Genomic DNA, 23,322 nt, shown 5'->3' on the forward strand with positions numbered 1-23,322 from the left:
GAGATTGAGGGCATCTAGCTTAGATTGTAGGATGTCCAGGGTGTTAAGCATGTCCCAGTTTAGGTCACCTAACAGTACGAACTCTGAAGATAGATGGGGGGGCAATCAATTCACATATGGTGTCCAGGGCACAGCTGGGGGCTGAAGGGGGTCTATAACAAGCGGCAACGGTGAGAGACTTGTTTCTGGAAAGGTGGATTTTGGGCCCAGTTATACATATATTTTCTGTAGTTGGAGATATGGAGGTTCAGGACAACCGTGTGCTTTGAAGTGGTACATGGGTGGTAGTCAAGGCTGACTAGAGGAAGAGAAGATAGAAAAGTGGAATGATCTCCATAGGGTCACAATAGTGTGTCTCATACAATAACACTATGCTCTGAGGACACATATGGACACACATACAAATCAAATGAAATTGTATTTGTCACAGGCAGTGACGACCCTTCATTCATGTTTTGAGACCCACCTGTTTAGCTAAAAAATAATAAATTATTTTATAATTTTTAAAAATTGGCCTGTTTTGCATGTTATTTTGGCATTATTTCGTGTTACATATCAGTTTGCAAACAATGTAAAAAATAATAATCCTTGAGTTAATAAAGCCGCATACAAACATGGTTTCTTTCTTAAGTAAGCCAGCTCCAAAATGCAGGTGTTTTAGCCTAGCTCAGTGCTTTCTGTGGTGGAGGTGCAGCCAGCGAAAGCACAGAGTGAAGGCATTGGTAATCTTCTCTAGTTGTGCCATGATTGGCTAAGTGTTCTGTCACTCATGGGGTCATTACGTCACCACAGAGTCTACAGGGAGAGCTACGCAGTTAAAGCCCCCTTGGGTTCTGCCATAGATTCATATTAGAAGTGCCCATCCAAGTAGGCTCAAAGTCATTGGCCACAGATAAAGTTACGTCAAATCACGTTATATCTACCGTAGTTTTAAATTGGACATACTTTCGAAATCTTAGCAAGCAAGCTATCTAGCTAGACAAGCAGTCATCATCATGAATCATGTCGACAATCTACTGGAAAATCCTTTTCAATTCTTGTCATATGAAGAGAAATGATAGATAAAATGTATCGGAATGTAATACTAAGTCTATGTTGTGTAGTAAGCTGTTAGTAGCCTATGTGTCCCTCTCTCCCTCAGAACTTAGCCTACTGTTCTGACTTGGTGATGCACATGTAGCCTATAGCCTGTTTTAGAGAAATGTCATCATTGAATATTGTAAGAGCTTTCATTGTCTGCTTATATGCCCCCATTATTTATCATACGGTTCTGACTTGGTATAGAGGGAGAATACTGTAAGAATGGCTCATGTTGTGAATTCTGTCGCTGGCCATTTAAAAAGTCCTGAACAAATAGGCATATTGACTACATCTGTTTTAGCTCGCTAATTAACATCTTAATCGAAGTTATGGCTTTCCTCTTATCGTTCCCTTATGCCATAGCGTGTAAAGCTCAAATGTACATAGTGTGTACAGCTCATAGTGTGTACAGCTTATTATTGAAGGAGAATGCAGTTCTTATCGAGTTCATCTCAGTAGAAACCATATTTATTTAAACAAGGCAGCCATACCAGCTATGGGTTTTTAAAAGGCAGTAAATGAGGCTGAATGAACTGTTTCACCGCCAGATGAGGCTCTGCTGATAGCCAGGTGTAGTTGTGGTAAGGATTCACTCCATGGTGCTGAAAGGAAAGCTCCGCTGTCTGGACAGCTTTACAGTATGTAGGCCCTAACAGTTCAGCTCCGCTGTCAAGACAGCTTTATGTAGGCCCTAACAGCTTGTGGACACTGTTTGTCACCGTTATAGTGCAATTAATGTATTGTTTAGTGTTGTGTTGTGGCTTTTCTGCCATGCATCTAAAAAAAATGGTTGAGTTTGCCCCCACCAAGATTTACATGCTAAAATCGCCACTGGTCACATGTGCCGAATACAACACGTTTAGACGTTACAGTGAAATGCTTACTTACAAGCCCTTTGCCATGTTCTCAGAATATAACATATTCATGTTCTAGACACGTTGTATGGGAACGTTGCAGGAACATATCTGTGTATCAGTTGTCAGGACGTCAACTGATGGTCCCAAATAAACTTTCTCCAAAACAATCAAGTCACGTCTTCTCTCTCCCAACAAACATTCCCAAAACTTTAGAAAAAGTTCCCTTAAGAGTCTCATAAGGTCATTAACTAACGTTTTTCATAGGAATATTTCATCAACGTCCCACCAAACATACACAGAACATGGTTGCCATGTTCTCAGAACATAAGATATTAATGTTCTAGACATGTTTCATTGGAATGTTGCAAGAACATATGTGTATCAGTTTTCAGGACGTCTCCTGAAAAGTTCTCCATAAAAAATCATTACACATCATGCCTTCTAACCAAGACAGGGATGTAAACAAATTTGTGCACAACCTTTTAGAGAAATATGTTTTTTGTGCATATGGAACATTTCTGGGATCTTTTATTTCAGCTCAAGAAAACAAACGGCAAATGCATTCAACAAGCTTGATGTAATCATTACGTGCTAGGAATATGGGACTACTTTAAGACAAGTGAATTTATCCCAATACTTTTGTACTATGTACAAAAAGTGCAGTAATGAAAATACCCTCAAATTAAAGCTGACAGTCCGCACTTTAACCTCATAGTCATTGTATAATTTCAAATCCAAAGTGCTGGAGTACAGAGCCAAAACAAAAAATGTCATTCCTACAACTGTTCTTTTGTAAAATAACAGGACAGGTGGAAGCAAAGGCCACTGTAGTTTATTTAGAGGAAAGGAGGAGAGGAAGCCACTGTAGACTATTGAGATGGAGGGGAGGAAAGGAATGTATTGGAGACTTGAGAGGTTGTCATTGTAGACTACTGAGATGGAGAGGAAGTCACAGTATTGTATTGAGATGGATGAATGGGGATGAAGTCTTCGTAGAATATTGAGATGGAGGAGTGGAGGGAAGGGTCTCGTCTCGTAGCAGCAGCCGTTTCTGAACCAGGACCCATTCAACAAAAGTCTGGTTCAAGAGGAAGCGACGCAGGTACAGAGGACAAAGAGCCGGATGCCTGGTCAGGACGGGTGGGAAAAGCTGCCGTTACCGTCAATACTACTCGCCAACGTGCAATCATTGGACAATAAACTAGACGAGGTACGATCACAAAGGAGGTCAGAGACCTGTCCGGGTGGTGCCAGAATAACAACCTATCCCTTAACGTAACCAAAACTAAGGAGATGATTGTGGACTACAGGAAACGGAGGACTGAGCACGCCCCCATTCTCATCGACGGGGCTGTAGTGGAGCAGGTTGAGAGCTTCAAGTTCCTTGGTGTCCACATCAACAATAAACTAGAATAGTCCAAACACACCAAGACAGTCGTGAAGAGGGCACGACAAAGCCTATTCCCCCTCAGGAAACTAAAAAGATTTGGCATGGGTCCTGAGATCCTCAAAAGTTTCTACAGCTGCAACAACGAGCGCATCCTGACTGGTTGCATCACTGCCTGATACGGCAATTGCTCACCTCTGACCGCAAGGCACTATACAGTGCGTACGGCCCAGTACATCACTGGGGCTAAGCTGCCTGCCATGCCTGCCATCCAGGACCTCTACACCAGGCGGTGTCAGAGGAAGGCCCTAAAAATTGTCAAAGACCCCAGCCACCCCAGTCATAGACGGTTCTCTTTACTACCGCATGTCAAGCGTTACCGGAGTGCCAAGTCTAAGACAAAAGTCTTCAACAGTTTTTACCACCAAGCCATAAGACTCCTGAACAGGTAATCAAATGGCTACCCGGACTATTTGCATTGTGTGCCCCCCCCCCAACCCTCTTTTTACGCCGCTGCTACTCTCCGTTTCATATATGCATGATCACTAACTATACATTCATGTACATACTACCTCAATTGGGCCGACCAACCAGTGTTCCCGCACATTGGCTAAGCGGGCTATCTGCATTGTGTCCCACCCACCACCCCCCTCTTTTACACTACTGCTACTCTGTTCATCATATGTTCATCATATATGCATAGTCACTTTAACCATATCTACATACTACCTCAATCAGCCTGACTAACCGGAGTCTGTATGTAGCCTGTCTTTTTACTGTTGTTTTATTTCTTAATTACCTATTGTTCACCTAATACCTTTTTTGCACTATTGGTTAGAGCCTGTAAGTAAGCATTTCACTGTAATGTCTACACCTGTTGTATTCGGCGCACGTGACAAATAAACTTTGATTTGATCCAATCAGAACCAACATTTACTCGTCATCATCTTCGACACGATATTCCTCAGATATGTTTATGTCTTAGACAATATATTGTAGATGAGTAAATTAGTTATACTATTTATGGATTAATAAGGCTAAATAATCAGCATACATGTAGAGGTGTAACAAAGACGCTGTGAGTCGAGAAGCAGGTGCAGGTGAAACGTTTAATAAAACAACGAACATGGAATGAGACAACATAACAGTAGGGTCTATGCATAAACACAGGATCAATACTGACTGGGGAAGGAACCTAAGGGAGTGCCAGATATAGGGCAGGTAATGGAGTCCAGGTGTGCCTCATGATGACGTGCAGGTGTGCGTAATGATGGATCCTAGGACCGGTGGTTAGTATACCGGCGAGGGGAGGAGCAGACGTGACAGTACCGCCCCTCTGATGCGCAGCTCCAGCTGCAGGACGACGCCAACCAGAGGGACAAACCCGAGGACGAGGAGCGGGCCGGTCCAGGCTGTGAAGGTGGAAATCACGGATGATGTTGGGATCCAGAATGTCCTCCACCGGAACCCAACACCGCTCCTCTGGGCAATACACCTCCCAGTCCTGGAGCCGACCCCCACGACGTCAGAAGTCCAGTCGGGATCTGATGGCCTAGGCCGGGGGGGGGGGGGGGGGGGGGGGGGGGTGTCATGGGGGACAGCATCAGCTAAGGGACCAGGAACCACCGCCCTGAGAAGGGAGACATGAAAAGAAGGTGAGATATGGTAGTCACTGGGAAGCTGTAATCTATACGTCACCTCGTTGACGCTCCGGAGGACCTTGAACGGCCTCACAAACCGGGGGCTCGGTTTCCTGCAGGGCAGGCAGAGTGGAAGGTTCCTGGTAGAAAGCCAGACACGATCCCCAGGGTGGAACACAGGGGTCGCACTGAGGTGGCAGTCGGTCTGCTCCTTTTGATGGTGGACGGCGAGCTGGAGATCAACCGCAGGAGATTCGGTCTAACCCGGGGCCACGGAGCCAGGGCCGGCTGAAAACCCAGAACACACTGGTAGGGAGTCAAACCCAGTGGAGGCGTGACGTAGCGAGTTCTGGGTGTACTCTGCCCATGGAAGGAATCGAGCTCACTCTCCTTGCCGGTTCTGACAGTGACTCCTTAGGAACCATTCCAGCTCCTGGTTCATCCTCTTCACCTGCCGTTGGACTGAGGCCAGTACCCGGAGGCTGACCGTGACCCCGAGCTTCTCCATACCCGGTGATGTGAATTGGGGGCCACGGTCGGAGGATTACCATCTCGTTGAGACAGAACTACACCCAGAATGCCCAACTCTGAAGCGTCCACCACCACAAAGGATATCGTGGGATCTGGGTGTTTGAGCAATGGGGCGGAGGTGAAACGTCCCTTGAGTAGACAGAAGGCCTCGTCGGCTGCTGGGCTCCACACCAACCTACGGGGACCACCCTTAAGGAAAGAGATGAGAGTACCAACGCTCCCGAAGTAGGTTACCCTGACGGATGGCCATTGCAATGAGTGCGTGCAAGGAGAGCTTGTCGTCTCGACAGGCCAGTTCCATCTGGACCTCCTCGCGCAGACCTCTTCTGAATAGCGAACGAAGCGCCGGCTCGTTCCAGCCGCTGGATGCTGCTACTGTCCGGAAGGTGAGCGTGTACTATGCAGCAGTCTGGACCCCCTGCCGTAATTGGAGTAGACGCTCACCCACCTCTCTGCCATCTGGGGGATGATCGAAGATGCATTTAAACAGAGTCATGAACCCCTCATATGAATCTAGCTCCTCCTCTCCTCTCTCCCAGATGGCCATGGCCCACTAACACCCGCCCAGTCAAAGGAATAACCGTGGTAACCTTGGACCTCTCGGTGGTGGGAGCTCCCCTCTAGTGCGTATACAGGGAGCACTGAAGTAGGAAGCCACGGCATTTAGATGGGGTGCCATCATATTTATCCAGGAGGGACAAACGGGCATCGCTGACCTGAGCGGGTTGCTGAATGTGCTGTTGTGCTGGCTCGACTGGTTGAAGAGTATCCTCCGCTAGTTGACGGCAACGCCTCCCAGGTATGTTTGAAACGTTGCCCACTGCGAAGAACCTCTCCCATAGCCGTCCCCAGTTGTGCCAGCTGGTCCTGGTGTTGACGTAGAAGGTATCCCTGCTCGTCAACCGTCAGAGATATTTTGTTCTCCTGCTGCTTCCATTGTTTGAGTCAGTATTCTGTAACAAACACGCTGTGAGTCGAGAAGCAGGTGCAGGTAAAACGTTTAATAAAACACAAACATCGAACGAGACAACAGAACAGTAGCGTCTTAGCATAAACACAGAAACAATACTGACTGGGGAAGGAACCTAAGGGAGTGCCAGATAAAGGGGAGGTAATAAGTGAGGTAATGGAGTCCAGGTGTGCCTCATGATGACGTGCAGGTGCGCGGAATGATTGATGCCAGGTGTGCATAATGATGGACCGGTGGTTAGTCTACCGGCGACATGGAACGCCAGAGGGGAGGAGCTGGAGTAGATGTGACAAGAGGGGCCTTGTGGCTCATTCTACAGGTCTGCTATCCTGCCCTGGGGAGGCAAAGCTATTTTAGCATCGAGACAGAAGTCAGGATGGCCAGACATTGGTGGGAACTAAAATGTATTGGTAAAAAGGAGCATTGACAAGTCAGCATCACATGATTTGTGAGACAAATCTCTCACTTAGTCTCAGTAGCTGTCCAGTGTTCCAGATTTTAATGAAATATGACCTAATAATGAATTACAATACGAGTGAAATAGGTATTAAAGTATGTTAAAAAGCAGCTTTTCTGTGTACCCCTGTTTGTCCTGTTCACAAACAGAATGGTGCGGGCGTATACTGGTTATTAAAAATATTACAAGTAAACATCTGATTTTCCAGCTCAGCCAATGAGCCAAACAGACATCTTGCCAAAGTATGTGAGGTCACATAATATCAGGAAATAGCAAGCATTTTTGAAACGGTCTGTTTCAGATACAAGTTTGAAGTGGGGTTTTTGGTGAGTCAACATCATTATTTAGAGTTTACAGAATGAGCTTTTAAAAATGGGATTTTCATTGCAGTTACTTTCACTAACTACGAATCTCTCTCATACACCTAAGAAGCTATATTTTCATATGCAGACAGAGTTATATATCAAATGGATCGCTAGCATACATTGTGAACTGTATTCACTTAAATATGTGGCTTTTATAGGTAAACATTTATGACAATGCCCCTGCAGGCTAATTAACACATCTAAGTTCTTAGACACTGACTTTCCATGACTGTGTCAGCAATAGTTGTACTGTTCCTATGAATGAGTGACGACTGCTAGCTACACAATTATTTCTAAAATGTTCATGACAAAAGCAATGAGTCAACTGAATTGAAATGTAATTGACCCCATCCAAGAATCGAACACTACAAACTGCCACACTCAATCCCAAATCAACCCCCTATCCCTAACCCGCTACTCCCTTCCCAAAGCACTTTCCCCTCGCCCGTTACTGTACAATCCCATTTAAAACTGTTGTGCAATCAAGATACTGTACATAAAATACATTTTATTATGATTGTGTGCATTTACACTAACAGGTACATAAACAGATTATGTACAAACAACAGTGACGGCATTCTTACTGATCAGCTGCTCTGTGTTGGGTGAGACTAGAGAGCAGAGACTAGAAAGCAGAGACTATAAACCAGTCTACTGTAGAGAGGATACCTGCACTCTTGAGTTTCCAACAAGGTCTCTGTCAGGTAGATTTCTATGGTGAGAGACCAGACTCCTGAGTCTGTGAGTACGGTGTGTGTCTGCCAGACCAATCATCTGTGTTGTAGTAGTGGTCTGTGTTGTAGTCAGTCTGTGGTGTGGTAGTGGTCAGTCCAGCATGACCTGTCCCAGCTCTCCCTTCCTGAACGCTCTGATGAAATCATAGGCTGCTGCTGTGTAGTTAGGCACTGTGAGGGTGATGTTACCTAGGGAACACAGAGATTAGGCACATACACCAATAGCTAACAAAAGCCTTTAATAAGGCAAGTATAAAGATTTGTCTTGATGCTAAAACGTGACCCTGTAATAGTTGTAAGAACTGAACTATTACTCTGCAATTACTATGTAAATTGTTATATGTAAATACACAGTTTTACTATATATTTAGTATGATATGGTTTTCTCTTACCCACTCCAGTGATGGCTTTAACTCGTTGAGTCTTTCCCAGTTTGACAGCGATATGTTTCAACACCTGCTGGATGTCATCACTAGGCTCCCTGAGATCATACCTCTCCACGTAACTACACACAGACACACACACTTCATGTAACTAGACACAAAGAAACACTCAACTCTCAAGGTTACATTCAGCGACATTCAAATCACTTTTGAGTAACTCAATGGATTCAATGTTGCTGCAATATACAATATTGCAATCAGTGCTTTGCGCAAACAATGGTATAAAATTATAAAAATGGCCAGTGAGGACTGGCCATGTTATGTTATAGAGGCAGGAAATCTGCCTGTACCTGTACTTCTCCAGTCTATTGAGAGAGAACAGTAGGTAGTCTGCCATGATGTCTTCTCCTACTAGATGGTCCAGGATGGTTCCTGACAGTAACAGCAGAGGAGGGAGTCATCATTATAACGGCCATACTGCATGTCCTGCTGACAATCACATGGCTTGATGTGGAGTCACTGTGTCAAAGGGCTGCCATATAATTCACACATGCTTCGATTGTTATATGATTGAGAGCACTGGAAAGTTCATATTTATCCATACAGTGTGAGAGGCCCATCAGAGCTTGGCTGTTGTTATATTAGATTCCACTGGCCTCCCGAGTGGTGCAGTGCTAGCTGTGCCGCGAGATATTCTGGGTTTGAGTCCAGGCTCTGTCGCAGCCGGCCCGCGACCCGGAGACCCATGGGGCGGCGCACAATTGGCCCAGCGTCGTCCGGGTTAGGGGAGGGTTTAACCGGCAGGGATGTCCTTGTCCCATTGTGCACTAGCGACTCCTGTGGCAGGGCGGGCGCAGTGCACGCTGACACGATCGCCAGGTGTATGGTGTTTCCTCCAACACATTGGTGCGGCTTCCTGGTTAAGTGGGCATTGTGTCAAGAAGCAGTGCGGCTTGGTTGGGTTGTGTTTGAGGACGCATGGCTCTCAACCGTCGCCTCTCCCGAGTCCGTACAGGAGTTGCAGCGATGAGACAATTGGATACCACGAAATTGGGGAGAAAATAAATAAATAAAACAATATATTAGATTCCACTAGGTGGCACTGTAGTACCCTGGAATACAGAGACCAGGTGGGTCCAGAACCATATATGTAATAGAACACCTTCCTAATATTGCGTTGCAGCCCCTTTTGCCCTCAGAACAGCCTCAATTTGTCAGGACATGGACTCTACAAGGTGTCAAAAGTGTTCCACAGGGATGCTAGCCCAAGTTGACTCCAATGCCTCCCACAGTTGTGTCAAGTTGGCTAGATGTCCTTTGGGTGGTGGACCATTCTTGATACACACAGGAAAATGTTGGGCATGAAAACCCAGCAGCATTGCAGTTCTTGACACACTCAAATTGGTGCGCCTGGCAACTACTACCATACCCCGTTCAAAGGCACTTAAATCTTTTGTCTTGCCCATTCACCTTCTGAATGTCACACATACACAATTCATGTCTCAATTATCTCAAGGCTTAAAAATCCTTCTTTAACGCACCTATTCCCTTTCACCTACACTGATTGAAGTGTATTTAACAACTGACATCAATAAGGGATCATGCTTTCACCTGGTCAGTCTATGTCATGGAAAGAGGCTATACATCATTGGCCAGACCTAGTCTGTACTCACCACATAGGGCTAGCTTCATGCCTGTCTCCAGACTCTGTATCTTCGGAGGAAGGACACCAGGCGTATCTAGAAGATGGATGATGGGTCTCTCACACACCTCACAAGAGGAACACAGAAACACATTGAGTAAGTACTGAATATACACAAAAACAGACAAGTGACAGGAACGCAGACAGGTGAAACCATCACTCACCTGTATTCTAGTCAACACTGCTTTGGTAATGCCTGGTTCCCCTCCTACTTTTGACCCCCGACCTAAAGGTAGAAAAAGGTGGATCATCATTACCTCAACAAGGGTTCAATGAAATGCACATGAAAAAACTATCCAGACCACAAGGAATTCTCCTAATCCCATATCTCATTGTAACGTTAAGTTGTACCTTTCTTGAGGTTGGTTCTCCTCAGAGCATTGATGAGTGATGACTTTCCAACGTTGGGCACCCCAATCACCATCAGACAGAAGTTGGTGTTCTGAACATTGAATATACACACGTCATAACATGACCACATAATATGGCCGTAACCACATTCAGACCACATAAAAGAGCGTTGTTTACCCCCTCTATTCACCATACAGACAGACAAAATAATACAGACAGACGAAATAAGGACACAACTAGACAGGGCAACTGAAAGAACACAGCTGATGCTACAAGGACAAAGACACCAAGGAACACAGCTATAACTAAGAGAAGGCTTTTCTAAAGAGGGTTGTTTTTAGGCCAGTTTTAAAGGAGCCCAGAGTCTGTGGTGCCGTGAGTACATTCCAGAGGTGGGGGGCGGTCGAGCCAGTGTTAATTTCGTCAATAAAAATGGTGACAAAAATAATCGTCAAACACCTATTTTTCAGTGGCAAATTGACGAGACTATAACTGACTAAATAGACCCAGAAAAAACTAACACTAAATAAAAATGATTTTTCCATTTCAGTTCACTAAATTGAGACGGAATTATCTATGTGACTAAACTCTGACAACTAAGTGGACTGGACAAGAGTTGGAGAGATTGAAAGCTTTCCAGTTATGAGGACAAGTAAAATTACCAGCACAAATGCAAAGTTCTGTTCAGCAGTGGGAAGGACGCGCCACACCCAGCACACACAGCCTAGCCTACATCAGCTGGTGAGCTGCAGGGGAGCAAGCGATGAGTGTGGGACGATAGGCTCCACTCCGGCTCTGCCGCCGATTAGATTTATTTATTTATTTATTTCTTTCACCTTTATTTAACCAGGTAGGCAAGTTGAGAACAAGTTCTCATTTACAATTGCGACCTGGCCAAGATAAAGCAAAGCAGTTCGACAACATACAAAAACACAGAGTTACACATGGAGTAAAACGACATACAATCAATGATGCAGTAGCAAAAAATAAGACTATATACAATGTGAGCAAATGATGTGAGATAAGGGAGGTAAAGGCAAAAAAGGCCATGGTGGCAAAGTAAATAAAGTATAGCAAGTAAAACACTGGAATGGTAGATTTGTAGTTTGAAGAAAGTTCAAAGTTAAAATATAAATAATATGGTGCAAAGGAGCAAAATAAATAAAATAAATAAATACAGTAGGGGAAGAGGTAGTAGTTTGGGCTAAATTATAGATGGGCTATGTACAGGTGCAGTGATCTGATAGCTGGTGCTTAAAGCTAGTGAGGGAGATAAGTGTTTCCAGTTTGAGATTTTTGTAGTTCGTTCCAGTCATTGGCAGCAGAGAACTGGAAGGAGAGACGACCAAAGGAGGAGTTGGCTTTAGGGGTGACCAGAGAGATATACCTGCTGGAGCGCGTGCTACAGGTGGGTGCTGCTATGGTGACCAGTGAGCGGAGATAAGGGGGGACTTTACCTAGCAGGGTCTTGTAGATGACCTGGAGCCAATGTGTTTGGCGATGATTATGTAGCGAAGGCCAGCCAACGAGAGCGTACAGGTCGCAGTGGTGGGTAGTATATGGGGCTTTGGTGACAAAACGGATGGCACTGTGATAGACTGCATCCAGCTTGTTGAGTAGGGTATTGGAGGCTATTTTGTAAATGACATCGCCGAAGTCGAGGATTGGTAGGATGGTCAGTTTTACGAGGGTATGTTTGGCAGCATGAGTGAAGGATGCTTTGTTGCGAAATAGGAAGCCAATTCTAGATTTAACTTTGGATTGGAGATGATTGATGTGAGTCTGGAAGGAGAGTTTACAGTCTAACCAGACACCTAGGTATTTGTAGTTGTCCACAAATTCTAAGTTAGAACCGTCCAGAGAAGTGATGCTGGACAGGCGGGCAGGTGCAGGCAGCGATCGATTGAAGAGCATGCATTTAGTTTTACTTGTGTTTAGGAGCAATTGGAGAGCACGGAAGGAGAGTTGAATGGCATTGAAGCTCGTCTGGAGGGTTGTTAACACAGTGTCCAAAGAAGGGCCAGAAGTATACAGAATGGTGTCATCTGCGTAGAGGTGGATCAGAGATTCACCAGCAGCAAGAGCGACATCATTGATGTATACAGAGAAAAGAGTTGGCCCAAGAATTGAACCCTGTGGTACCCCCATAGAGACTGCCAGAGGTCCGGACAGCAGGCCCTCCCGATTTGACACACTGAACTCTGTCAGAGAAGTAGTTGGTCAACCAGGCGACGCAATCGTTTGAGAAACCAAGGCTACTTACTGAGTCTGCCGATGAGGATGTGGTGATTAACAGAGTCAAAAGCTTTGGCCAGGTCAATGAATACGGCAGCACAGTATTGTTTCTTATCGATGGCGGTTACGATGTCGTTTAGGACCTTGAGCGTGGCTGAGGTGCATCCATGACCAGCTCTGAAACCAGATTGCATAGCGGAGAGGGTGCGGTGAGATTCGAAATGGTCGGTAATCTGTTTGTTGACTTGGCTTTCGAAGACCTTAGAAAGGCAGGGTAGGATGGATATAGGTCTGTAGCAATTTGGGTCAAGAGTGTCACCTCCTTTGAAGAGGGGGATGACAGCAGCTGCTTTCCAATCTATGGGAATCTCAGACGACACGAAAGAGAGGTTGAACAGGCTAGTAATAGGGGTTGCAATAATTTCGGCAGATAATTTTAGAAAGAAAGGGTCCAGATTGTCAAGCCCAGCTGATTTGTAGGGGTCCAGATTTTGCAGCTCTTTCAGAACATCAGCTGAATGGATTTGGGAGAAGGAGAAATGGGGAGGCTTGGGCGAGTAGCTGTGGGGCGTGCAGTGCTGTTGAATGCAGTAGGGGTAATTAGGTGGAAAGCATGGCCAGCCGTAGAAAAATGCTTATTGAAATTCTCAATTATAGTGGGCTTATCGGTGGTGACAGAGTTTCCTATCCTCAGTGCAGTGGGCAGTTGGGAGGAGGTGTTCTTATTCTCCATGGACTTTACAATGTCCCAGAACTTTTTAGAGTTGGAGTTACAGGAAGCAAATTTCAGTTTGAAAAAGCTAGCCTTGGCGTTTCTAACTGCCTGTGTGTATTGGTTTCTAACTTCCCTGAAAAGTTGCATATCGCGGGGGCAGTTCGATGCTAATGCAGAACGCCACAGGATATTTTTGTGTTGATTAAGGGCAGTCAGGTCTGGGGAGAACCAAGGGCTATATCTGTTCCTGGTTCTAAATTTCTTGAAAGGGGCATGCTTATTTAAGATGGTGAGGAAGGCATTTAAAAAAAATAACCAGGCATCCTCTACTGACGGGATGAGGTCAATATCCTTCCAGGATACCAGGGCCAGGTCGATTAGAAAGGCTTGCTCGTTGAAATGTTTCAGGGAGCGTTTGACAGTGATGAGTGGAGGTCGTTTGACCGCTGACCCATTACGGGTGCAGGCAATGAGGCAGTGATCGCTGAGATCTTGGTTGAAAACAGCAGAGGTGTAATTAGAGGGCACGTTGGTTAGGATGATATCTATGAGGGTGCCAGTGTTTGCGGCTTTGGGGTTGTACCTGGTGGGTTCATTAATAATTTGTGTGAGATTGAGGGCATCAAGCTTGGATTGTAGGATGGCTGGGGTGTTAAGCATGTCCCAGTTTAGGTCACCTAGTAGCACGAGCTCTGAAGATAGATGGGGGGCAATCAGTTCACATATGGTGTCCAGAGCACAGCTAGGGGCCGAGGGGGGTCTATAGCAGGCGGCAACGGTGAGAGACTTGTTTTTGGAGAGGTGGATTTTTAAAAGTAGAAGTTCAAATTGTTTGGGTACAGACCTGGATAGCAGGACAGAACTCTGCAGGCTCTCTCTGCAGTAGATTGCAACACCGCCCCCTTTGGTCGTTCTATCTTGTCTGAAAACGTTGTAGTTAGGGATGAAGATTTCAGAGTTTTTGGTGGACTTCCTAAGCCAAGATTCAGACACAGCTAGGACATCCGGGTTGGCAGAGTGTGCTAAAGCAGTGAATAAAACAAACTTAGGGAGGAGGCTTCTAATGTTAACATGCATGAACCAAGGTTATTACGGTTACAGAAGTCATCAAAAGAGAGCGCCTGGGGAGTAGGAGTGGAGCCAGGCACTGCAGGGCCTGGATTCACCTCTACATCCCCAGAGGAGCAGAGAAGAATAAGTATGAGGGTACGGCTAAAAGCTATAAGAATTGGTCGTCTGTGACGTCCAGAATAGAGAGAAAAAGGAGCAGGTTTCTGGGGGCGATAAAATAGCTTCAAGGTATAATGTACAGACAAAGGTATGGTGGGCTGTGAATACAGAGGAGGTAAACCTTGGCATTTAGTGATTATGAGAGAGATATTGTCTCTAGAAATATCATTGAAACCAGAAGATGTCATAGCATGTGTGGGTGGAGGAACTGAGAGGTTGGATAAGGTATAATGAGCAGGGCTAGAGGCTCTACAGTGAAATAAGCCAATAAACACTAACCAGAACAGCAATGGACATTGCATATTGACATTAAGGAGAGGCATGCTTAGCCGAGTGATCAAAGGGTCCAGTGAGATTCAGACAGCTAGCCGGGCCATAGGTAGCAAGCTGGTGGAAGATGGAGGGAGGTCTGTTTTTAGCCACCTCGTGCGTTTCCGTCTGTGGGTTAGTGGGGTTCCGTGTGGAAGGGGGGACCTGTCCAAGTTGGCAAAATAGTTAGTTATAGTGGCCCAAGAAAAGTGTCCGATAGACCTATTCAGATCGCAGCCGATAAGACAGCTAACGATTAGCCGGCCGCAGATGGGCGATCAGGTTATGTCGCGACGGAGGGGCCAGTTGGATAACTCCCTCGGGCAGATAACGTCGGTGGTCCAGTCGTGAAGGCCCGATGGGGCTCCGCATCGGCAGTAAAATGGGTCAGGATAGGTGATTGTAGCCCAGGAGACACTTCAGCTGGCTAGCTCAGGAAAAGCCCACGAGTGGCTGACGGAACTCTTCAGCTGGCTAGCTCCGGAATAATGTGTGTTAATTCCGGGACCGACGTTGCCAATAGTCACTCAGGTAGCAGCTAGTTAGCGGCAAGATCCAGGTGTAAATGTCCAGAGCCTGCGGTAGAAATCGGGGAAAGGAGAGAGAATAGGTCCGGTATGCTCTGGTCTGAGTCGCTCTGTACAAAAACTGGCGATAGCTTTTCGAGCTAATGGATAGCTGAGGACAGCCAACCGTGGCTAGCTGAACTCCAACGTTAGCCAGTGAAAATGGCTAACCTCTGGCTAGCTTCTGTTGTGGATTTCAGATGAGGTAAATAATACTTTCTTTAAAAAAAAAATGTAATCGATTACACACATTGCACAGGCGTCTCTCCCCGTAGCTAACCAGTCACCACTAGCCTTCTGTCATGACGTGGCCCTTTCTGGGTGGGTGTAGATCGTGGCTTCCCCCTCTCTCACTCTCTCCTACACCCAGGTTCTGTTATCTCAGGTCGTAAATTCCTGGCGGAGACTCTCTACCCCTTTTCATGCAGAGAGAGAGACCACAGAGTGAACAAGGGATTTCACTTGGCCAAACTCCTAAATCCCCAAAATGGGAGTTTTAAACAATATGTCCACCTTTGAGAGTGTAGGAATGGTCCGTGGACACTTAAGGGACAGTTATGTTGAGTGTGTTTCATTTTGTGACCTCATGAAGGACAGGAAACACACAACTATATCTCTGAATGTGTACATTTCTCAATTATGGGGTTTGCATCTAATTCTTGTATAAAATGAACGAGTAAAGATTAAACTATTTGCGAACTGATGTAATGTGATGTTAACCTTCAATTTTGAGAGAATTTTATTTTTGTAAAGTTTAACTAGTCACCGGCCACGCCCCCATGAGCACAGACATGACCTGGCGTCATGGAACCGCCTTTTCTATTGTTACGAATCAAACCCCCTCCAGAGGAAATCCTCTTCAGACCACGCATACCTCGTGTAAGCTGAGGTGGCACAGGTTTGCGTACCAACACTAGAAAACCAAACCACGTGGAGCATTGGCTACACAGCTGGAAATGGTTAAACTCTGAGACTATCGATCCCTACAGAATAAGAGCAAATCTTAGATACTAATTACTAGTCTGCAGCTAGAAATTATGTAAACCTGGGATGCGAATACCGACAACCGCCGAAACATCTATTCTATGAGAACATTTCTGAATGGTACTCTGAAGTATCCATTCTAACCTTGAAAGACTTGGATCTTCAGGGAAAAGAAAGAGACAGAGACTCGGATGAACTCTCCAGCAGACAGACCGGATTCCAACAGAGAAGACAACAATGACATACACCGTAAATATGTACTTGCAATTATTCTCGAATGAGCAGCCGTTCATGTGCGAAGGATTAGCATTTCATAGTATATAATTATAGACTGTGTAATGAATCCATTTGGTCTTTCCCGCTCTTTCTCAGTCCACACCCCCTTCCCTTTGTCCACTAAGCCGTCATATCGGTTTAGCCCACTAGGGAATCTTCCCTATCATTGTTAGTAACCAATATCTACTGTTTGTTTATGCATTTCTGTGATTATTTAGTTAGTAAATAAATTATTAAGTCAATTGGTGTATGGATGATTTATAGTAAAGGCTGGGTTTGTGCAGATAACCAACAATTTATGATGTTCAGATGAGACTGACTGAGACTGAGACTTTCATTAATAGAAGACTAATTGATCAGATATTAAAATATCTGAAGAGTTACATTCGGAAAAGTATAACTTTGTAATCTGAAGATTTTCTGTGGTGCCCCAACTTCCTAGTTAATTAAATTGACATGATTAGTTTAATCACGTAATAATAATTACAGAGAATTGATTTGATAAAATAAGTCTTCACCTTTAACCTCTATGGGCAAGGCGGGACGAATTCGTCCCACCTACGTAACAGCCACCTTAATTCAGTGGCGCGATTTTTGAATCGTTTGAAATACTATTACTTCAATTTCTCAAACATATGACTATTTTACAGCTATTTAAAGACAAGACTCTGCTTAATCTAACCACACTGTCCGATTTCAAAAAGGCTTTACAACGAAAGCAAAACATTAGATTATGTCAGGAGAGTGCCCAGCCAGAAATAATCAGACACCCATTTTTCAAGCTAGCATATAATGTCACAAAAACCCAAACCACAGCTAAATGCAGCACTAACCTTTTATGATCTTCATCAGATGACACACCTAGGACATTATGTTATACAATACATGCATGTCTGTTCAATCAAGTTCATATTTATATCAAAAAACAGCTTTTTACATTAGCATGTGACGTTCAGAAAAAGCATACCCCCCGCAAACTTCCGGGGAATTTACTAACAGTTTGCTAAATTACTCACGATAAACGTTCACAAAAAGCATAACAATTATTTTAAGAATTATAGATACATTACTCCTCTATGCACTCGATATGTCCGATTTTAAAATAGCTTTTCGGATGAAGCACATTTTGCAATATTCTAAGTACATAGCCCAGCCATCACGGCTAGCTATTTAGACACCCGGCAAGATTAGCCTTCACCAAAATCCTATTTCCTATAAGAAAAATGTTCTTACCTTTCCTGTTCTTCGTCAGAATGCACTCCCAGGACTTCTACTTCAATAACAAATGTAGGTTTGGTCCCAAATAATCCATCGTTATATCCAAATATCCTCTGTTTTGTTCGTGCGTTCTAGACACTATACGAATGGTAAATAACGGTCGTGCGCATGGCGCATGGCGTGACAAAAAATGTCTAAATATTCCATTACCGTACTTCGAAGCATGTCAACCGCTGTTTAAAACCAATTTTTATGCCATTTATCTCGTAGAAAAGCGATAATATTCCGACCGGGAATCTGCAATAAGCTAAACAGCCGAATGAAATTTCTCCACGGGGGCGAATCGTGCACGTGCCTCATTCAATGGTCCTCTGATCGGCCACTTGGATAAGGCGATAATCTGTTTCAGCCAGAGGCTGCCTTGTCATCGTTCAGGTTTTTCCCGGGTTCTGAGAGCCTATTGGAGCCCTGGGAATTGTCACGTTACAGCTAAGATCCTTACTCTTCAATAAACAGATGCAAGACGCACGACTCCTTGTCAGACAGGCCACTTCCTGCATGAAACCTTGTCAGGTTTTTGCCTGCCATAGGAGTTCTGTTATACTCACAGACACCATTCAAACAGTTTTAGAAACTTTAGGGTGTTTTCTATCCAAACCTGAACAATAATATGCATATTCTAGCTTCTGAGTTGGTGTAGGAGGCAGTTAAAAATGGGCACATATTTTTTCCAAAATTCTCAATACTGCCCCCTAGCCCAAACAGGTTAATGATGCCAAATACACGACACTTCTGGTTAGCTACCCTTTGCCTAGTTAAGAAACACAAGCTGCTTTACAAAATTAAAAACAATAGCAGCATTAAGTTTAATAGTAAAAGAACAGTCTAGCTATGTTTTCATTTCCCGTGAGTATAGATTCTAGCCATTACCATTCAAAAGATACGACTCATAATAACGGCACTAGGTTTTTTCTTTCTATCGTGCATTGGCGAGCCACATTTTACATTCATAAAGCATATCCTGGGCCATCCTAAAACTAGGATACTTGTGGACTGGACCATTAGACATTTGTTTAGACTACACCTTGTTCAGTAATGTTACCTCATTAGCTAGCTATAGCTAACAAACTCGGGCAACATTTTGGAACATTCATAACAATGGAAATGACGCGACCAAGTGATGGAGGTGAAACCCATACTACTTTGCTAATACTTTGCGGGACCATCTGATGATTGTGCTACTCTCTTTCTGCGCATGTGTGTGTCTCTTTTGTATGTAATGTGCAATTTCTATGTAGGATTAATAGGAATTTACATGGCCAGATAATTGTTTCTTACACATCTGTCATATTTCGGCCTTGTCTTCGGACGCTAAGTTGGTGGTTGTAGACATCCCTCTAGTGGTGTGGGGGCTGTGCTTTGGCAAAGTGGGTGGGGTTATATCCTGCCTGTTTGGCCCTGTCCGGGGGTATCATCGGATGGGGCCACAGTGTCTTCTGATCCCTCCTGTCTCAGCCTCCAGTATTTATGCTGCAGTAGTTTATGTGTCGGGGGGCTAGGGTCAGTCTGTTACATCTGGAGTATTCTCTTGTCTTATCCGGTGTCCTGTGTGAATTGAAATATGCTCTCTCTAATTCTCTCTCTCTCTCTTTCTCTCTCTTTCTTTCTCTCGGAGGACCTGAGCCCTAGGACCATGCCTCGGGACTACCTGGCATGATGACTCCTTGCTGTCCCCAGTCCACCTGGCCATGCTGCTGCTCCACTTCCCACTGTTCTGCCTGCGGCTACGGAACCCTGACCTGTTCACCGGACGTGCTTGTTGCACCCTCGACAACTACTATGATTATTATTATTTGACCATGCTGGTCATTTATGAACATTTTAACATCTTGACCATGTTCTGTTATAATATCCACCCGGCACAGCCAGAAGAGGACTGGCCACCCCTCATAGCCTGGTTCCTCTCTAGGTTTCTTCCTAGGTTTTTGACCTTTCTAGGGAGTTTTTCCTAGGGAGTTTTTCCTAGCCACCGTGCTTCTTTCACATGCATTGCTTGCTGTTTGGGGTTTTAGGCTGGGTTTCTGTACAGCACTTTGAGATTTCAGCTGATATACGAAGGGCTATATAAATAAATTTGATTTGATTTTGATTTGATTTATTCTGTTGGAAAGATAAAAGGATGTTATGCAGAAAAATATATTGGTAGGACAAGGCTATTTGTGCACAAGCACACAAGTCAGTGATTAATGTTTATTATAGGTTAATGACTCAATACAAATGTGATGCGACTAAAATGTGACTAAAGCAAAAGGACATTTACCTGACTAAAATGGCCCACAGTTTATCATTTTGACAATAACTAGACTAAATCATTAGTCAAATGACAAATGTGACTAGCACTTAATTATATTTAAGTCAGAATGACTAACACTAGACAAAAATGAACACTGGGTCCAGGGGCGGAAATCCCGGGGGGGACACGACCCCCCCACCCTGGGAAAAATATGATTTGTCCCCCCCAATATATCACTGAAACATAACTATGTAATTTAAATAATATTAATAATACGCAATGAAAGCAATTGTGCTGATTATAGACACTTAATAGCGCGTTTTTAAGTTTCAAAAGATTGCGACCCCCCCACCCTTTTCCTCACAATGGTTTGATCCACTGGCAAGGTAACAGAGGGGTCGTAGCCACTGTCTGAAAGGCACTCAATGAACGTAACTGACGTGTGGTTAATCCAGTCAATCGCGCACACACAATAGCTGAATATGCAGAGCTAGCGCGCAAATATTAACTATTAAGCTAGCTAGTACCTATTCCATTTATGTGGCCTCGTCAAAGATGGAATCTTTGCTATCGTCAATTTATTCCGAGATCAGCATGCAGATGATGTAAGTTAGTGCTTCAAAGTCCCTGTGATAAGGTTAGCGATAAACTGAAGTCCAAACTGAACAGAACTACACTCTCTTCTACCATTGTCTTAAATATATTTAATGGTCTCGTTGCAAAAGCTAAATTGTCGCAAGGGAACTTTTATTTATTTATTTTATTTAACCCGGGTAGCAAAGATTATAGCAAACACCACTGAAACTGAATTGGTGCTCGCTAGCTTTGCAAATTCAGCTATTGTTGGAAGCCAGCCAATATGAAAGAAACTATTAAAATTACAAAAGGTTGCAGCATATGTTGTGTAAATGGTGAACTCATACAGCTGTCAACTCTTGTCATTTTAATCCGTTTCACATTTGCTAGCTACCTTTTAGATCGAAGCCCAAATAGAATGATAAAAGATAAGATGATAGAAGCCCATCTCCTACTGTAAATAACCTACACACTGTGTGTGTGTGTAGCCAGCCAGCCAGGTAGAAAAATGGCAGAAAAATAAAAGACGGACATCAGAGTATTTTTCAGTACACCAAAACGCAAAGTAAGAACCCTAGTAGCCTAATATCTCAAAGACTAGTTGATAAAATGTTCATAAGAAAGAAATGAAATTCTAATGGAAATGTTTCACAATGATGTCATTAGGCAGAGCAGGCAACAGATGGCACACAGACAGCAGAGTTGGGGACAGATATGCAGGGACAGACTGGCAGAGACAGGGAGTCTCAGGTAAGTTTGTTGAGTCTTTGTTTGGCAACATTATGAAAGGTTCTCCATTTTTTTTAACTTGTAAAATAGGAACATAATTGGAAAATGCCATGGATACCCCCACTCTCAACTTAAACTGGTGACTGAACTAAGATTTGTTAAAGGCAATGGTATTGCTGTTGTGAGTAGTTGTGTAGTTTTGGGTACCGGTAGTTAGGAGTACGGCAAACACCTTATTTCTTTGGTTCCTCAATATACATTTACCATATTACAATGTAGGCTATGTGTTACAGCACTACTTTTGGTGTCCCCCTCAGGAATTACTCTTGAGAAAATTTCATGTAATTGTCCCCCCCCAAAGTTGATATCGGATTTTCGCCCCTGACTGGGTCGAGCAAAAAGCCTGACCTCCCCATGGAGCAAAGCTTGGTCCTGGAGGAGCAGGATATATTGCTCGATCTTAGGTTGCGGGTAGAGGTCTGTTGAGGGGCGGGAAATGTCCAAATGGGGAGCAACCAGGGGGAGCAGGTACACTACTGGTCAAAAGTTTTAGAACACCTACTCATTCAATGATTTTTCTTTATTTTTACTATTTTCTACATTGTAGAATAATAGTAAAGACATTAAAACTATGAAATAACACATATGGAATTATGTAGTAACCAAAAAAAAGTTGTATATTTTATATTTGAGATTCTTTAAATAGCCACCATTTGCCTTGATGACAGCTTTGCACTCTTGGCATTCTCTATACCGGCTTCACGAGGTAGTCACCTGGAATGCATTTCAATTAACAGGTGTGCCTTGTTAAAGGTTAATTTGTGGAATTTCTTTCCTTCTTAATGGTTTGAGCCAATCAGTTGTGTTGTGACAAGGTAGGGGGGTATACAGAAGATAGCCCTATTTGGTAAAAGACCCAGTCCATATTATGGCAACAGCTCAAATAAGCAAAAGAGAAACGACAGTCCATCATTACTTTAGGACATGAAGGTCAGTCAATACAGGACATTTCAAGAACTTCGAAAGTTTCTTCAAGTGCAGTCGCAAAAACCATCAAGCTCTATGATGAAACTGGCTCTCATGAGGACCGCCAGAGGAAAGGAAGACCCAGAGTTACCTCTGCTGCAGAGGATAAGTTCATTAGGAGTTACCAGCCTCATAAATTGCAGCTCAAATAAATGCTTCACAGAGCTCAAGTAACAGACACATCTCAACATCAATTGTTCAGAGGAGAATGTGTGAATCAGGCCTTCATGGTCAAATTGCTGCAAAGAAACCACTACTAAAGGACACCGATAAGAAGAAGAGAAATGCTTGGGCCAAGAAACACGAGCAATGGACATTAGACCGGTGGAAATTTGTCCTTTGGTCTGGAGTCCAAATTGGAGATTTTAGGTTGCAACTGCCGTGTCTTTACGAGACGTAGTGTGGGTGAACAGATGATCTCCGCATGTGTATTTCCCACCGTAAATCATGGAGGTGGTGGTGTTTTGGTGTGGGGGTGCTTTGCTGGTGACACGGTCTGTGATTTATTTCGAATTCAAGGCACACTTAACCAGCATGGCTACCACAGCATTCTGCAGCGATACGCCATCCCATCTGGTTTGGGCTTAGTGGGACTATCATTTGTTTTTCAACAGGACAATGACCCAACACAACTCTAGGCTGTGTAAGGACTATTTGACTAAGAAGGAGAGTGATGGAGTGCTGCATCAGATGACCTGGCCTCCACAA

The 23,322-nt window shown here is 44.1% G+C and overlaps 1 protein-coding gene across 2 annotated transcripts in view; it reads right to left on the reverse strand.

Annotated features, from left to right (window-relative positions):
• Nucleotides 1-4,414: 4,414 nt before the first annotated feature.
• The window catches only part of mtg1 (mitochondrial ribosome-associated GTPase 1), a 32,739-nt gene continuing 13,831 nt past the window's right edge, over nt 4,415-23,322 (reverse strand). The window contains exons 6-12 of one of the 2 annotated variants that reach the window (XR_014381343.1): nt 10,458-10,548; nt 10,271-10,332; nt 10,078-10,174; nt 8,755-8,836; nt 8,414-8,526; nt 7,957-8,210; nt 4,415-4,954 (exon numbers count right to left, since the gene is read on the reverse strand). Coding sequence is in view for 1 of the 2 variants with exons in the window: in XM_082964681.1 (XP_082820807.1) it covers nt 8,113-8,210; nt 8,414-8,526; nt 8,755-8,836; nt 10,078-10,174; nt 10,271-10,332; nt 10,458-10,548 (543 nt within the window). In the remaining variant the exon portion in view is untranslated. Of the gene's footprint in view, nt 4,955-6,476; nt 8,211-8,413; nt 8,527-8,754; nt 8,837-10,077; nt 10,175-10,270; nt 10,333-10,457; nt 10,549-23,322 lie in introns of those variants that run through there. The other variant, XM_082964681.1, reaches the window with a different exon arrangement.

This window comes from Salmo salar, chromosome 18 (assembly GCF_965601325.2).
Source record: "Salmo salar chromosome 18, fSalSal1, whole genome shotgun sequence".
NCBI classification, from domain to species: domain Eukaryota; kingdom Metazoa; phylum Chordata; class Actinopteri; order Salmoniformes; family Salmonidae; genus Salmo; species Salmo salar.